General features: G+C 48.3%; 2 protein-coding genes and 1 non-coding gene across 3 annotated transcripts in view; 1 reads left to right on the top strand and 2 right to left on the bottom strand.

The window, feature by feature from the left end:
- Positions 1-4,849, top strand: part of LOC118220702 (histone acetyltransferase KAT6B-like) — a 37,775-nt gene extending 32,926 nt beyond the window's left edge. The window contains 1 exon segment of the mRNA XM_035404811.1: positions 831-4,849. Within this exon segment, the coding sequence (XP_035260702.1) occupies positions 831-3,553 (2,723 nt within the window). The 3' untranslated portion in view covers positions 3,554-4,849.
- A 4,737-nt stretch (positions 4,850-9,586) lies between these two features.
- On the bottom strand, positions 9,587-16,324 carry LOC118221045 (dual specificity protein phosphatase 13-like). The gene is made up of 4 exons (XM_035405649.1): positions 16,231-16,324; positions 13,778-13,935; positions 12,223-12,443; positions 9,587-9,998 (listed from the first exon to the last, which is right to left on the bottom strand). The coding sequence occupies exons 2-4, from the start codon at positions 13,921-13,923 to the stop codon at positions 9,802-9,804; spliced, it is 564 nt and encodes a 187-aa protein (XP_035261540.1). The 5' UTR covers positions 13,924-13,935; positions 16,231-16,324; the 3' UTR covers positions 9,587-9,801.
- Positions 12,898-12,969, bottom strand: trnaa-cgc. Its single transcript has one exon. It is a non-coding gene; the product is annotated as a tRNA-Ala (tRNA).
- Positions 16,325-17,261: the final 937 nt, after the last annotated feature.

The following is a 17,261-nucleotide window of genomic DNA, read 5'->3' as shown; positions in this document are numbered from 1 at the left end:
GTATTTGGTACACACATCTGCCCGTTTGCTCGTAATACGAGATGCTTTAAAAAGTAATGAAGAGCTGCATATCGATCGTTTGCTGATGATGTGGGGCCTTGTAATTTTGTGGTTGCAGAACGATTCAATGCTTCATTTGCTTATATTAAGTTGTCGCTGTTGCTGTCTATGATGAAATGCGCTAGCATATCATGTAGCAGTAAACCGGAAATTTCGTTTAGCGGACAAATGTTTCACCTCCCTGTTGGGTTTGAAATGAAAACGAGTAGGATGGTATACGCCAACAACAGGCCTGGGCAGCCCTGCGCTAGTTGTTGAATGAGGTGTCCTTTGTTATGCCTGAAATGAAAACCTACAGGGTGGTTGATCTCCAGGAACAGGATTGGGTAGCCCTGACCTACTGAATCCTCATAGAATGTCACCATTCCTGAAATTATTGCTTGTTGTATCCCAATTCGCTGGATGTTGTTTTTTTGTTTTTGGTAATGTTTTACTTTTGAATCATGTTTTGTTTGTCCGATTTCTTGTAATGGATTTTTTTCCAGAAATGGTGACATCGTTGAATAGGATGAAAATGAAAAGTGAATTTAGTTGAATGCCATTCCATTAAAAATAATTTGTAAAACGAAAATAACTGTGCATGTGACAGTTGCAGCATGCAATTTCATGAAATTACTCAAGGGTACAACAGCAGTGCCCCGTCTGGGAATCGAACCTGTTGCCTCAGAGTCACATGCCCAGTTCCCTAACCGCCATGCTGCACTGCTGCCCTGTTTGAGTGCATGTTGGCGGATTGTAACGCTTGTTAAATCTGTCTGCCCCCCCTGCAGGTTCCTTCGGGCTCCTGAAAACAGACAATCCCAGACCCGTCAAGCGCAAGAAGGGCTGGCCCAAGGGGGTGAAGCGCGGCCCTCCAAAATGGCGGCTGAAGAAGGAGCGCAAGATGGGCTTCAAGCTCAACCTGTACACGCCACCCGAGACCCCCCTGGAGGCGGACCACCAGATCGCGGCCGAGGATCCCGAGGAGGGCGGCGGGAAGGCCCCCGCCATCACCGAGGAGGACGGCGAGGCCGGGCGGGACGCCGAGCCGCTGGACGCCCAGCTGGACCGGCTCCTCTCGGGGTCCCGCAGCCCTGTGGAGTCGCCAGCCCAGACACGGGACGGGCTCCTCCGCAAGCCAGGGTCCCCCGAGGACTCCTTCAGCCAGGATGAGAGCCAGGAGGAGGTGCCGGACCCAGCCGAACAGGAGGAGGAGGGGGAGGAAGAGGAGGACGAGCGGGAGGATAAGGAAGCCGCATGCAAGGAGAAGGGGCGCGAAGGGGGGCTGGCACAGCACGAGGATGAGGAGGAGGAAGAGGACGATTCGGTCCACGTGGAGGACCATGATGCGGATGACGAAGACGACGGCCACGCCGACGTGTCGGAGCCAGACAAGGTTGGGGATGCGTCCGAGAGCTCCGAGGACAAGCCCGAGTACCCCGAGCCTTTTTTAGAGCTGGACGGCCCCAGCCAGCGAGAGGCCAGCCCTGCAGACCCCATCCCGAGCCACGAGGGAACGTTCACCCCCGAAACCGTAGAGGAGACGTCGGAGAGCGCTGCTGACGCGGGGCGGCCCAACGAGTCCGAGTCCGACGAGGAGAACGTCAGCGGCCTCCTCCAGAAGGAGGCGGGGCCCCCGAGTCCCGTGGAGAAGGAGCACCCGCCCCTCTGTCCCGAGATGGACACGGAGACGGTGCAGGCGGTGCAGTCGCTCACCCAGGAGGTGGAGCAGGAGGCGGAGCCGGAGGGCGGGTTCCAGGACTGTGCCGAGACGCGGGAGGCGTGTCGGAGCCTGCAGAGCTACGCCCACATGGACCAGAGCCCCCACGTGCCCCCGCCGGACGACTGCCCGCAGTCCGACCACAGCAGCCCGCTGTCGTCCGTGCACTCGCACCCCAGCCAATCGGTGCGCTCGGTCAGCAGCCCCGCCGTCTCGGTCCTGGAGAGCAGCTACGCCCAGATCAGCCCGGACCAGAGCGCCATCTCCGTGCCCTCGCTGCACAACATGGAGACGTCCCCCATGATGGACGTGCCGTCCGTGTCGGACCACTCGCAGCAGGTGGTGGACAGCGGCTTCAGCGACCTGGGCAGCATCGAGAGCACCACCGAGAACTACGAGAACCCCAGCAGCTACGACTCCACGCTGGGCGGGAGCATCTGCGGCACGGGCTCGTCCCAGAACAGCTGCTCCTACAGCGGCCTGTCCCAAAACCCCGGGCTGTCCCAGAGCACCAGCCTGTCCCAAAACCCTGCTCTATCCCAAAACCCCAGCCTCTCCCAAAACCCCGCTCTGTCGCAGAGCAGCTGCGCGGTGTCGCAGCAGATGGTGGGTGTCGCCGGCGGCTGCAGTCTGCTCCCGCCGGGCGGGCTGGGCTCGCCGCAGAACTGCACCGTCAAGTCGCCGCAAGGCTGCGTGGTGGAGAGGCCGGCCAGCGTTGGGCAGCAGCACCCCCACCCACAGCACTCGCACCCGCACCCACAGCACTCGCACCCACAGCAACAGCAGCACCCGCACCCACACCCACAGCAGCAACAGCAGCACCCGCACCTGCAGCACCACCCACAGCACCCGCACCCACACCCGCAGCACCACCCGCACCCGCAGCAGCTGGCGCAGTGCTCCATGTCCGCCAGCTTCTCCTCGCCCATGCAGCTGGCCGACATCCCCGAGGCAGGCAACCCCAGCCTGGGCATCTACGAGCGGATTGGCCAGGGCGAGTACGGCGGGGGCGGGCCCTACTCACAGCCCTCGGCCACCTTCAGCCTGGCCAAGCTGCAGCAGCTGACCAACACACTGATGGAGCACCCCCTGCCCTTCAACCACCCGTCATCCCACCCCATCACGTCCTATGCCAACGGGGTCACCCTGCCCTCCCAGCTGGGCAACTCGGGCCTGGTGTCCCTGCCCCAATCCCCGCACGGGGTGCCCAGGGGCCCCCAGGCCCAGGCCACCATGACCCCGCCCCCCAACCTGACCCCGCCCCCCATGATGCTGCAGCGCAACATGGCCGCCCCCAACATGGGCCTCCCGCCCTCTCAGAGGCTGCAGACGCAGATGGCCGCCAAGAACCACGTGGCCATGCGGTCCAAGTCCACGCCGCTGTCCCACCACCACCACCACCAGCAGCCGGTGTACGGGCATGCCCCCCAGGGCGTGCCCATGCAGGCCCCAACCCGGGCGCTGGCCATGCCGCGCGTCGACATGGGCGTCAACCTGATGCCCGCGCCCGCCTACAACTCCATGAACATGAACATGGCGCCACTCAACGCCATGAACGGCTACCGCGTGACGCAGCCAATGATGAACAGCGGCTACCACGGCAACCACGCCTACATGAACCAGTCGCCGCAGTACTCCGTGCAGGTGGGCGTGATGGGCGGCCAGCCCTACGCCCAGCAGCCCATGCAGGCCCCGCCCCACGGCAACATGATGTACGCCCCGGCGGGTCACCACGGTTACATGAACGCGGGCATGTCCAAGCAGTCCCTGAACGGGCCCTTTATGAGGCGCTGAGAGGCGTCGCCCGCGTTTCCACGACGCCCAACGTGCGTTTCCCCAAAGCCCAACGGGCGTGTGCATACCGCCCAGAAAGTGCACGCCCCCCCCCCCCTTAGTTTTTCCTCTTTTTTTTTTTTGCCTGGAATACTTTTTCTTTGTGAAGAATGCAAAAAAAGAAAACATTTTTTTTTTTTTTTTTTTTAAAGATGAAAAATTTGAGCTTTTTTCCCGAATAACGGGAAGCCTTACGTCATCAAAACAAAGATTTATTGGATTAATGTTGGTCTCCAGTAAGGAGTGCTGTCCACTACCCTGAGCTGCGGTGGGGTCCGGCTGCAGCTCTGGGACTGCACTATCTAACGGAGCCATTCAATGTGCCTGCTGCAGATCTTCACCTGGACGTTAGAGCCTTTTCAGTGTACCTGTCCAACAGAACTGAGGTCTAGTTTGTACTATACTTATGCCTTTGTATATTTAAATTATTGTACAATTTTGTTTTATTTTTTTTTTGTAAAGTGACACTTAGCATGCTACGACGTCTTTGTTAGTGACAGTGCATTAACTAGTACTGTACGAGTGTTGTGCTATATGGCAAGCCATTTTAAAAATGTATGGCCTTCCTTAGGGCTCCCTGTAACGGGAGGAAGATTAAACTCTATTTTTGTTAATTCTAATACTGTACAAATTGTAAACTTAGTCCTGTTTCAGTTGTTAAGTCTGAAAGGTTTTATTGCGAAATGTGTATAATTCTGAACTTTTTGTATCAAATTTCCTTAAATGAGGCAGCTTTCAGTTTTATAATGCAGACTGATTTCTGTCTAAATGAAGCATACTGTATCTGTGTTCGTAACCCAAACAATTCTAAAACATTTCAAAAAGTGCTTGTCCAGAAATGTGGCAGAATTTAAAAATATAATAATAATAATAATAAACATGCGTAAATTAGTCCAAAGTTGCTATTTTATGAAAATGACTTTAAATTTACACTTTCATTCCATCTGTAGATTTGTTTTCTATCTTTATAAAACGTTGGATTTATATTTTACAAAAGTGTAGAGCAGTAGCCTGTGAATAGACCAAACTAAGCTAACAGATCGCATGTAAAAAAGCAGATTGTATTTGTGTCTGTTTATATTGCTTTTTTTGTAGCCTTTGTACTTGTACAGAGTGGCTGGTAGGAACGAGAGGGCAAAGCTGGCTATGTGTACAAAATAGGACAGAACGACAGTCTCGTATTTATGAGTTATCTTCTTAGTCAGTCACTTAAAAATGCTGTACATTTTAGCCTAAAATAAATTATGACGAACCATATGCGTACCGTTTCTTGTTGGCCGACTGTGTTGCTTTTTCGCAGCAGGGGGCTCACGGTTATCTTGTGATTAAATCACACTCGCTCCTGGCGGGTTTTTGGAACGTGTGGTGATACGGTGGAGTGGTTTGTCCGTCTCAGCGCGAGCTTGCTGCAGGCTTTGCGTGATTGTTGTTTATGAGCGGGATTTTTTTGTTCTGTTCGTGCCAGCGTGCTGCAAGCTCAGCGCTTTCGCTGGTATCTGGAGCAGGTCCCCATCCAGCCCCTGCAGAGAGCTTGTGCGGCGGTGGACGGATGAAGAGCAGTCCTCTTCATTAGCTTCCCCTCCGCTTTTCCACCGGTGAAGTCTTCACAGCTCAAACGACCGCTTCAATGTTTAGTGTTCTCCTATCGCTGTATTAGCTGAAAACATATGCAGTTCAAACCAGTCATGCATTGTCACATTCGCATTTTGAAAGCTGGAGAGATGACGTCAGAAATGTCAATTCGATTCTTTGGCTTGGCAAAAATGCAAATCAATCGAATAGAATGAAATTAAATGTTATTTAGTGTGGACTTGTTACATATGTGTATGATGTAGGCCTAGGCTATATAATTATTGTTCAATGTTTGGTTGAAATATTTGCATTGAACAGTAGTTTGTGATTACTTTTATTGGCTAATTAATGATTCCTTGGCTGATCTCACGTGAATATCATAATCTGATATTCACATGAGATCAGCCAAGGAATGAAACGGTATGCAATTTGTTATACACTATTCTTCCTGAGGATGCACTGAGACTTGCAAAGATGCCATACTGCCAGGATCCTTCCAAACCCAAAGGTGTGGTTTTGCAGAAAGTCGTTTTGGTTTATAATTAGTGCAATCATCAAAATAAGCATTCAACGGAATGTATTGTGGAGAGGCTTTTCAGAAAGTATGCCGCTGTAATTACTTTGTTACTGTGTTAAAAAATATAATTGATGAAAAACCATATCCTAACCCTGGTGGCGTGTTGGAACAAAACTCCAAATCCAGCCCAGCACAGCCATTTTGCGACAGTGACTCTGGAGGATTCAACGTGAACAGTTTCATGGCAATCGTTTGAGTTTCAGCCAAGTTGCAGTCTGTGTTAGCAAGTCTGTTGAGATGCCTGTTCGTAAGCATTCTCTCCTCTAACCGCAGTTCCGCTGTCAGGAAGAGCTCCGCTTTTTACCCTCTGCCTCGTTCTGTGGGAGCTGGGAGACTCCCAACTGTCAGTTCGGAGGATAAATAAACCCAAAATTCAGGCAATCCAGCCAGTCTGCTCATGCCGCGCGCTTACTCTGGCACGAATTTCCAGAACAAAGTTCTCAGATACAGCACCCCTTAAACCGGCATTCTGAAAGGATCAGACTTTAAAACTTTCAGCGAGTTGCCTATTACTGTCACGTTATTAGCATATATGGGAACATTTATCCGTTCACCAAAACTTAGCCTTTGTATAACAGCTGAAACCGCTAGCAAAAAAATCGCGTATCTGTCGTAAGAAACTTCAGCTGCGAGTCATCACTTCTCCGTTGTGTAATAGCCTCGACAAGAGACCCTGTTAGGGCACAGTGACTGTGCATCGCGTCCCTCTGGAACACACGCATCCTGGCCCTATTCACGGTTCGGCCATTATTCCCTCCAAAACCTTCCTGCAAGTGAAAGCTGCCCTCATTCACCAGCGCCGCGTAATTGCGGGAGGCCGTTGTGATGGACGCGGCTCATCACCGAGGCGCGAGGCTCGAAAATGTCGTTCAGAATGCTGCCGCTTGTTATCACAAATTCCAAATGCCTGGCCTTGAAAGTGCGAATGCGGAGACGATAATTGCGTTTTTCGTCTCTGAAATATGAAAACGACGCGGGTAACATTTCTAGATTTGGACCACTAGCCATTTATTTCCAATCTCATCTCTGGGTTTTCATTTATCCTGACGGTGAAATCATTAGACCCGTGATATCGGATTTTTTTTGTCGTCATGTCAGGTTCTTTGTCCTGCTTCACTCGACATCTTTTTTATAAGCCAGCCTCAACTGTTCATCTGTTATTTCTCTCTTCAGAGGATGGTCTGATTCCCCTGCTCCCCCTCTCCAGTAGGAGAAAGAATTTTGGCTGTAGTTTCACAGGGTCTCATGTTAACATCTCAGTTAATGTATAGTCTTGTTATTGCAGAAGTGAATCCTGTACTTTTGTTACAAGTTGACTTTGGGCCAGCTGCCAATTCCAACCCAGTAAAAAATTACTTTGAAGAAATTAAGTTTTCTGTTTTTTTAAAGCTATCGTTTGACTTCCTCAATCAGGAATTGAAGCAATGTTGACCCTTATGGAAATGGAAGGCACTGCAATGTATTGTTTATAAGTATATGGACACTCCTAATAAGTGGATCTGGCTACTTCAGTCACACCCGTTTGCTAACAGGTGCATAAAATCAAGCACACAGCCATGCAATCTCCACTGACAAACACTGGCAGTAGAATGGGTTGTACTGAAGAGCTCAGTGACTTTCAACGTGGCAGGGATGCATAGGATGCCACCTTTCCAACTAGTCAGATTTGCCAAGTTTGCCGTGGAAGAGACTGACTGACCTGCACAGAGCCCTAACCCCATCAAACACCTTTGGGGATGAATTGGAAAGGTGACTGTGAGCCAGCTGGGGGGGGGGGGGGTGTTGGGGGTTGGGGGGTTGGGGTGCGGTAGGGTTAGGGGGCCCTGTACTCATATCCAGTCTGAATAGTGTTGGTTTCATTCTGAGCCAGAAGGAAAAAAAAGAATAAATTTTTTTTTTTTTAAACCCCGCAAATTTCATGCCTCTGAAATACTAGAGATTTTCCGACCATGGACGTGCTTGACTGATGCCTTATTCTGGCTGCCAAGATTCCCCACCCCTGTGAGCTTATTGTCTGCTCTTGGCTTCGATCCTGTAAGGAGACTGAAAATTTATCTTGAATAGCTGTCTTTCCTGGCAAGCAGCTTGCTATTATTGGAGAGAGATGTGACCAAATAACTTTGCTCTAAAAACAGTGTGTTCCAAAATGGTGGATGACATCAAGGCAAGAGCAACATATTTGAGTTAAGAGGAGCTATATTTGAGTACTGCAACAGGAATCAGTCCTGCTAAGGGTTACTTTATGATAATGGCGCTGTAGCTTTATAATTAAAAAAATGTGTTGGCAAAATTATTTTTCATGGGGATTTTTCCCGTTCTCCTCAAAGCACCCCTCCGAATAAATCGGCTCATCTTAAGCTCGAGCAGCGAAGTGCCAAATATTTCAAAGAGAGGCGAGAAGCCCAGACCGCCCTGTGGTCTATTTACTGTGAGATGGAGACGGGAATATGTTTTTTCAAACTTGAAATAAACCTTGAACCTAGGATTTTAACTCAGTCCTTAATTTAACAGTGTGGAGATCAGTTTTGAAGTGTCACATTTGATCTCCCAGACGTTCACTTTCTGACGTGCCCTTGAACCCACACAGTTCATGTTTCTGAAGCGCGGTAAATCGACAGGTTTGGGTTTCCAAATGGTGCTCCACGCTTTAGTTGCAGCTTCCAGAACCTTCCGTCTTCTCCAGCGCCACACGCCTGCTTCTGTTTTCTGGCCAGGGGAGGGCAGGAGCGGCCAGCCCAAAGTTGTATTTTTGGAGACGGTTAGCCTTTCTCTATTCGCTGGTAATTATAAACCTCGCGGCGGCGGGAGCAGTTTGCCGTGTGAGCGAGCAGCTAAGGGTCCGGAAAGGCCACCGGGGTGGCTGCGTTTTCCCGGCTGACGATGTGTAGGCAGGGGAAGCCTCGTGCTGGATAGCTGGTGTTAGCGAAAACATTACGGTATCCGGATGTGCTGCTCTAATTGAGAGTAGTAATTTCGGTCCCTGTTTGCCAGAAGGGGGTGGGGGGTTGGGGGTGGGGGCTGGGGGCGAGGGGGGGGGGGGGGGGGTGATAAACCCCCCAGGCTCAGGGTGAATGATGGTTTATGAAATCAATAAAAGCAAGCTTGCAATAAAGGCTGAGATCGTGCCATGCACTAAATCCATACTGACAATACGCGTTATATATTCTAAAATAGAACTGCACTGAATTCATACTGATGATACATGTTATATATTCTAAAATAGAGCTGCACTAAATCCATACTGACAATACTGTACATGGTGTATATATTATGTATTCAGAACATAGACATGCACTAAATCCATACTGACAATTCATGTTATATATTCTAAAACAGACATACTGTACAACATGACAACAGTTCTTGTGTTCCCATCTCCAACCACCCTCAGTATTTGAGCCGAGTAGAGTTTGTTTTGGAAGTGAGGGGTGGAGATTTTTGAGTTACAGGAAATGTGCACAGTAAAATGTTCAGTGTTAAACTCTGAGAGAGCTCATTTGGGTCCACTTGGCCTCAGATAAACACTATAGGACAGTTAAGTGAACAATGAACATTTTACTGTGTGCAAGTATATATACATGAGTCGACTATGAAAGTATAACTGCATTGCTGTTGGATGTTAACAGTATTTCTGTGTGTGTAAATACTGGCATGTCTGTGCTTCATTAGTAAAATCAATTTTAATGTTTTTTATTTTTGGAAAAGTTCTTTTTACAAGGCATAAAAATCACAAAATCGCTAACCTAACCAATACCTGAGATGATCACAGCGCAGAAGCAATTTCACAGGTGGAATTATTGAGCCAACTTAAATCCAGCAGACTGCTCATCTCTGCAAGCTCACGGTTAAATGGACGATTATTTTATTGATAATATGTAGATTACTCATGGGAAACAGATGCATCTTCTCTGGGAATACAAAAAGGTTCAAAGCTAATAAAAGCACACATTCTCCCACTGTGAGTGACTGACTGCTGTGGGCCAGATAATGATCTAGCCATTGCAGAGGGACCCAAAGAGTCTTGTTTTGAGGGAGGTCATCATTCTGTCCGTGTTTCTGATCATTTTCCCAGGCAGTGTAGCCGCTGGTCGAGCTTGCGGAGTTGCTCCAGGAAGCCGGAGTTGGGACTGATGTTCCTGTTCTCTGCCACGGCCTTGATGGCCTCCACCAAGGTCATGTTCTCGTGGATCATCAGGTAGGCCAGCACCAGTGTGGCCGAGCGGCTCAGGCCCATCGCACAGTGGACGAAGACTTTACCTGTGAGCAGACCACACAGGTCAGGCAGGCCTGCAGACTTTACCTGTGAGCAGACCACACAGGTCAGGCAGGTCTGCAGACTTTACCTGTGAGCAGACCACACAGGTGAGGCTGAAGGAAGCATTTATATTACGTACCTGAACTCTTTAGATGCTGGTCTAAAACTGAAAACTCTGCTGCAGGTTCCTTGAGAATTTCTAACAAAAGTGTTCCAAAACAAAATGTAGAACATATGAAATAAGTATCTTGTTCTGGGCATTGATGAAGATACATGTTTCTATTGAAATTGAGTTAGGCTAAATCATCTAATATGTGCAAACTGTGTGTGCCAGTTGCTTGGCATTCTGGGTAAAAGCACTGTTTTCAGTGTCAGCCAGGGAACTGAGGCACCAGGTGATCAGGTTATAGCAGCTGTGAACGTTCCAGTGTAGAACGCTGGAGAGGAGAGGCGGACGCAGGCGCAGAGATAACTCGCAGCAAGTTAAAAAAGGATTGAGGGTTAGGGTCAGCTTCAGTTTTTCCATTTCCACTTTCAATCGCTCCCTTGTTCAGTTCCTCCCAATCCGATTACAGGCTGCAGCAAAACCCAACCCCCCCCCCCCCAACTTCTCCAAAATAATTTGTTTTCATCTCAATACCACTTACACCAATTCCACCAAGACATACTAATCCAATTTAATTAATCCTAAAATCCATTTTCCAATATTTGTTTCTGTCAAATGTTCGAACTTTTGCTTTGACAATGACTTGGAACTGAATTCCTTCATTCCGATACGACTCTAACTGTGGTCCAAGCCCTTACCCCAGGGGACAAGCTCATCCAGTAGCGAGTCCAGTACAGAGATTTACCACTGAGCGACTCGATCCTAAAATCTGGCTTAGTGGGAGGATTTTTTTTCTCCCTCTTTGGCTGCTGTGTTCAATATTGTATTTACAACTTCAAGTTCAAAAGGAGGACGCAGAAAGAGAAGTATATCTGGTTCAAATATCCTTCACCCCTGTTCCTCCCCTGCTTTGCTGCTTTGCCACATATCCGCAGTCCAGCTGTGTGTCTAATTCCTGCCTCTAAATGCTGCGCAAAACGGAGGATTTTAGCAGAAGCAGCTGAAATAAATATTCCTGTTTTTTTTTTTTTTTACGGCGGCAGAGGATTAGCGCTGGAGGGAAGCGGATGATATGACCGTCTCGTTAAAATGCGCATTTCTGCCGAGGATTACCGGCAGCTCAGAAACACGCGCGCTGCGGGAAGAACGGCTCTGAATACCACCACCGTGTCACACAGCACACAAACTCCATATCATCACAGTTTCCATCGGCAGCTAAAGTGATTGTTAGAATAATAATAATAATTATTATTATAATAAATTTGTGTGCATGATACGCATTGTAGGGCAGTTCTGAAATTGCCCTGGTGACACATTCTTAACAGGTTTTCCTGTGCAGAGGTCGGCGCTTATGAGGAGATTACTGCACTTGTGAGATTATGCTGGTGGCTGTGCTCATTCTCAGGGTTTGTTTCTCGTTTATCCCGCGGAAGCGATTCTGAGACGGGGATAAGGCAGGGTACACAGAGCGAACGTTATGTACACTCAGGATCTGGAAAGGAGCTTCTGCCAAATTAACATTATGCTTGTACTTATTAACTTAGTTATTGGCATAGTTAGCTATTGGCTTACTTTTTCACAACCGTAAATTGATGAAAATAAAAACCTTCAGGACTTGTTGCAAGCAATTTATCTGATGAAAAACAGATCAACAAAAACAGAATGTTGATCAACATTTCTGCAAGTAGAGGATTATGTGCACTGATCCAAGGTGAAAACGTGTTTGAGCTCAAACATTAAGTCAGACTTAATCAATCAGACTGCAATCAATCAGACTGTGATGCAACACTGATAGCAGCAAAGCTGATAGGGAGGCCCAGCACACACACACACACACACACGCTCACACTCATTCACACACTCACTCACACACACACACACTCGCGCGCACTCACTCACACACTCACACACACTCGCGCACACACACACATTCACACACTCACTCACACACACACACTCGCGCTCACACACTCACAAACACACTCACACACACACACACACACACACTCACATACACACACTCGTGCACACACACACTCTCACACACTTTCACACACACACACACACACTCACACACAGAGCCCTCCTCAGTGTTTCTCTGGAGTACTCCGGTCCCTCACCTCCCGGGGTGCTCAAGGCATTCTTGATGAACTGGGCGGAGGAGTAGAAGAAGGGGCTCAGGTCGAAGGAGGGCATGTCGAAGGCCTCCACGCCGTGGTAGCTGATGTTGGTGTCCCTGTAGAAGCTGGCCCCTGTGCACACGTTGAACTTCCCGTCCGCGGCGTTCAGGACGTGGGTGATGCGGTGGGCCTGGAGCTTCCTCTTGTCTTTGGCCGCCCACCTGACGGACAGATTTGCAGCGCGGGTGTGTCAGAATCACGTGACCACGCAGCGCTGCGTCCGCTCCAGAGCCAGGATAGGGGGAAGCTCAACATTCACAACACGCTGTTCATCCTGTTCACACCAGCGTTTTACAAACAGTGTCATCCTGGACTAGATTTACATTAACATTTTAGGCATCCGGCACTTTTCTTTCCAGAGCGAATTACACAGATTACGTTATTAGGTTTTAAACATAAATATAACATAAATATAACATAACATAAGTATATTTACTGAAGCAGGTCCTTGCTGAAGGGCACAATAGCTGCGTTCCGCTCGGGAGTAAAACTGAGTGTTGCAAACTGAGCTCCGTCAGCCATTTCGCGGCACTGCCACCTTTAAAATGAGTGTTTAACCCAGAATCACAGCGTACCATTCAGTCAGGCTGCCAAATTAAATCATCACGCTCCTCTTGGAGATGCTGGGGATCGAACCCAGGACTTCATACATGCGAAGCATGCGCTCTACCACTGAGCTACATCCCCTCTGCTGATGCTTCTGCGTGCAGGTTGCTTACCAGTGCGTGGCTACGTTTACAACAGAACAGATTTGCGTGCCTTTATGCTAGTTCTGTATAATTATGAAACCTGCCAGCACAAAAGTTGAGCTGCACAGTTACCGCACAGGTAGCACAGACTGCAGATACACAGTCGGCAGGAGGGTTGTCAGCGGCACAGTGAGATAAGGACAGAGCCATGCCACAACCCCCCAACTCCCCTCCCCAGGCGATGTTACGGCTGATTCTGCACTGCCCCGTGATGTCACTACTTTGGTCTGAGAGGAACACAGCTCCAGCATGCGGGGCTGGGAGAACCTCCCTGTGATGTCACTGCCTCACTCTGAGAGAGACTGAGGGGTGTGGGGAGACCCTCCCTGTGATGTCACTGCCTCACTCTGAGAGAGACTGAGGGGTGTGGGGAGACCCTCCCTGTGATGTCACTGCCTCACTATGAGAGAGACTGAGGGGTTTTGGGAGAACCTCCCTGTGATGTCACTGCCTCATTATGAGAGAGACTCTGGGGTGTGGGGAGACCCTCCCTGTGATGTCACTGCCTCACTCTGAGAGAGACTGAGGGGTGTGGGGAGACCCTCCCTGTGATGTCACTGCCTCATTATGAGAGAGACTCTGGGGTGTGGGGAGACCCTCCCTGTGATGTCACTGCCTCACTCTGAGAGAGACTCTGGGGTTTGGGGAGAACCTCCCTGTGATGTCACTGCCTCACTCTGAGAGAGACTCTGGGGTTTGGGGAGAACCTCCCTGTGATGCTGCTGCTGCTGCTGCTGCGCTCTCACATGTCGCCGATGTAGATCCCGGGCCGGACCTCGTCCAGGCTGGAGTTGGACCCGCTCCGCACCCACATCAGTCTCTGCAGGTCGTACGCAGAGGGCGTCTCGTACCTCCCTTCAGAGCAGACCCTGGAGCTGCTGTCCCTCAACATGGCCGCTTCTCCCTGGAGAAGGCAAAACGACCTCAGTTTCTCTCAGGCCACGTCGGTTAGATATGACCACAGCACCACGACCCTCAGAACCACGCTCGACTGAACCGCAGGGTCTTTGCTGATGGTCCTCTGGACAGGATTTAACATAACCACTGTCTCTATCTATGACTCTAATGCCCAGACTCAGTCTGCCAAGTACCGCTCTCCCTTTGTTAATGAAAAGATTGACATTTGTACTTTCCAGGGTCTGGACTGGAAAAACAGAGTGTTTCTCACAAACCAATATTTGACCCTCGGCGATGTACTGGCCTGTGAACAGAATCATCCATATTTTTTTCCAAGAGAGACGGAATGCCCAACAGTAACAAAGCCAGTCTCCTCCTTCAGAGCTAAAACCAGGGCTTATTCAGACTCACAATCCAGCGAATTTGCTAAATAAAAAGATCCCAAACTACAAGTTTTCTGTTTTGTGCGCATTCTTTAGAAAACCGTCAGATTATGAGGCTCCGGAGATCTCAGCCACTGCACCTCGGCCCCACAGCATGCTGGGATGCGGGGCTGTAAGCCTCAATCCTCGGTAATCCCTTTACAGGAGGGAAATGTCCAGTGATTATCCATTTGTGCATGAATTACATGCTTGATAACCGCTTCCATATAAGCTGAAATTGGTATTCAAGAATAATTTATGGACAGCGTATTCTACATGCAGTATGCACAGTAATATTCATCTTTCATGTGTGGAAACCTAACAAATGATATGATTTACTATGGCTTGGAATGGTACATTTACAGTATATATTACATATGGTATATAGTGTGAAATGCACATATTTCTGTTGCCATTCTCTCATTGAGATGAAAAAAACACAGGGCAATGAAAAAACGTTAATTAAATAATTTAGGAAACATTGGGCAGCATTACTTTGGAATAGAGCGTGTCTAAATTGTGTGAGGTAAGCTAGCCAGTATTGTTTATTGTAATTAGGGCTCAAATTGATATCAATACTTTTAATGGCAGGCCTAGATTTAGCAAGTTTTAATTAAATATTTATAGACAGTGCTTTGTGTGCGTGAGAAACGTGACATTTTTGAATGCTGAAAGGGTGTTTTTGTTGAGATGTTAGCATCGCTGTATGTATCAGCACCGCTATGATCCTGGTGTAGCTGCCACTTGAAGACTCGCTGTGATGTGCTGCTCTGCTGGTGGCGGGCTTATGTGCGTTTCCATGGGGACGAGTGCTGGAAACAGAATCTCTGCGGCTTCGCTGACCTTTTCTAAGTTTGGCACGGCTTAGAGGCGCGCACTCCAACATCTGCTTGATAGCTTTATCCATCTGTATCTGTCACCCCCGCCAGGGGACGGCGAACGGACGCGCGCTAACGCCTCCGCTCGTGGGGCGGCAGATATCGGTCGCCAGCGGAGGAGGGTCACGGAGCTCATCTCTGACATCGGCGAATCAGAGCTCCGCATGAAGAAGCCGCGCCACCGGCGTTCGGTCCGGCTCTCCCGAGAGTCCGCGGAAATGTAGGACAGGGACGCCCTGAGGGAGGGGGCAGAGCGCTGATTTCCCCAGAGAGTCCACGGGGTCCGTGACTCACCGCGCACTTTTCCTGGGGCGGACGCATCTCTTGTTGCTGCTCTGCGTAATTGAAGTCATGTGTGTCAAAAAAAAAAGAAATGTCCCCAAAACCGTGGCGCTCTGATTATCTCAATTTCAAAAGAAAAACAGTCTCAGAAGATTTACTCTGACCTGCTATTTCAAGATGCTGGCGTCGTCCAATGAGGTGGCAGAAAAGGTGGCAGCACTCCAAGAGGTATTTTTAAAAAGAGCCGAAAGCGTTTTGAATCTTCCTCTTCTCAATATTTAGAAAATCTTTTGACTTTATGTCATAACAAGCTGACATAAAGCTGTGAAGGCCAGTATAGGAATGCTGCCCAATTATCTTTTTTCATAGAGTCGCATGGAGTCTTTTTTCACCAAAATACTTCCCCTGAGCGATGTAGTGTTTCTATGTGAACCTTACTGACACATGCACATACACGTATGCATGCCCACGCACGCACACACACACATACACACACGTGCACACACACACATACACACATGTGCACACACACGCACACACACACATGTGCACACACACGCACGCACACACATACACACACGTGCACACACACGCACACACATACACACACATGCACACACATACACACACACACACACGCACGCACACACGTGCATACGCACACGCACACACACGCACACGCACACACACACACGCACACACACACACACGCAGACTTGCCTTGATTTGCTGCTGTCAAGATAGATCATTCACTAGCGTAACATCCAGTCTGACAGGAGAACGCCTGTGTCAGTGCTGTGCGTCAAAACAACTGCCTCTCAGCTCAGTCTATTTTCATACGTGAACCTGAACTCTGAATCGCTCTGGAAACGTCCCCAGCATTCCCCGAAGGTTGAGCGACTGCCCGGAGAGGGAAAGGGCATATGGGAGTTTCAGTATGCGCTCGTTTCATGTAAGTACTACCCTCGTGCTTTATAGAAAGTCCTTACCTCCCACACAAAGCTGCGTATGACAGTAAAAGTACTGCATATTGTATGTGATGACTTCTGTAATATAAATAGCAAAATACAGTGACAACATGATTTGATATTTATAAAAATGATCTTTCATTCATCTTCAATCTTCATTTATCTTTATTTGATCTTTGAAATTTCATCCGTACTAACATGTGCACCAAAAAAGTCAACTGAAAATATGACTATAGATCTGGACTACAGGTAAACATATACTGCATATGTGCAGCTTCAAATACAAAAAGGTTTCTTCATTTAACGTTGCCTATATGATACAGTTAATGAATGAAATTCATTGAAATGATTGGAGAACAATTTTTGGTACCCGAATGTGCAAAATTTATTTTCACAAGTACAGTAGGTATCTAGAAAACATGAATTGTATTTGAATGCCCATTCAAGAGGTTAGTAAGGATTGAAAATAAAACAGTCATATCCTTTCACAGTTTTATAAACAGACTTTTGGTAATTGTTCGTGATGCCTATAATGAAAATTGAATCATTGCTATTCTCCTTTTTACTTCTAACATAATAAAATACAAGTTTTGTACAACCAACTGGCTATGTTGTACAAAATCTTTTTTTAAATTTTCCATCACACAAAAGTACAAGGTGAGTAACTTGCAGAAGTTAATGGGATATTAATTCATGTATAAATATCCCATCCATAATTCAATATATGTAATTTAATAAACCAACTAAAAAACAATCATTCTACTATGGGATTATTTTAAAACA

This window comes from Anguilla anguilla, chromosome 2 (assembly GCF_013347855.1).
Source record: "Anguilla anguilla isolate fAngAng1 chromosome 2, fAngAng1.pri, whole genome shotgun sequence".
Taxonomy (NCBI): domain Eukaryota; kingdom Metazoa; phylum Chordata; class Actinopteri; order Anguilliformes; family Anguillidae; genus Anguilla; species Anguilla anguilla.
The sequence above is the reverse complement of the archived record's forward strand: the minus strand, read 5'-3'. Positions and strand labels throughout refer to the sequence as shown.

What these genes read in the sequence shown, in the direction of transcription:
- LOC118221045 (XM_035405649.1), bottom strand. Translation starts at nt 13,923, where the DNA reads ATGTTGAGGGACAGCAGCTCCAGGGTCTGCTCTGAAGGGAGGTACGAG. An exon ending in GGGATCTACATCGGCGACAT is followed by an intron (nt 12,444 to 13,777) that starts GTGAGAGCGCAG and finishes TCTGTCCGTCAG; the next exon opens with GTGGGCGGCCAAAGACAAGA. An exon ending in TGCCTTGAGCACCCCGGGAG is followed by an intron (nt 9,999 to 12,222) that starts GTGAGGGACCGG and finishes GTCTGCTCACAG; the next exon opens with GTAAAGTCTTCGTCCACTGT.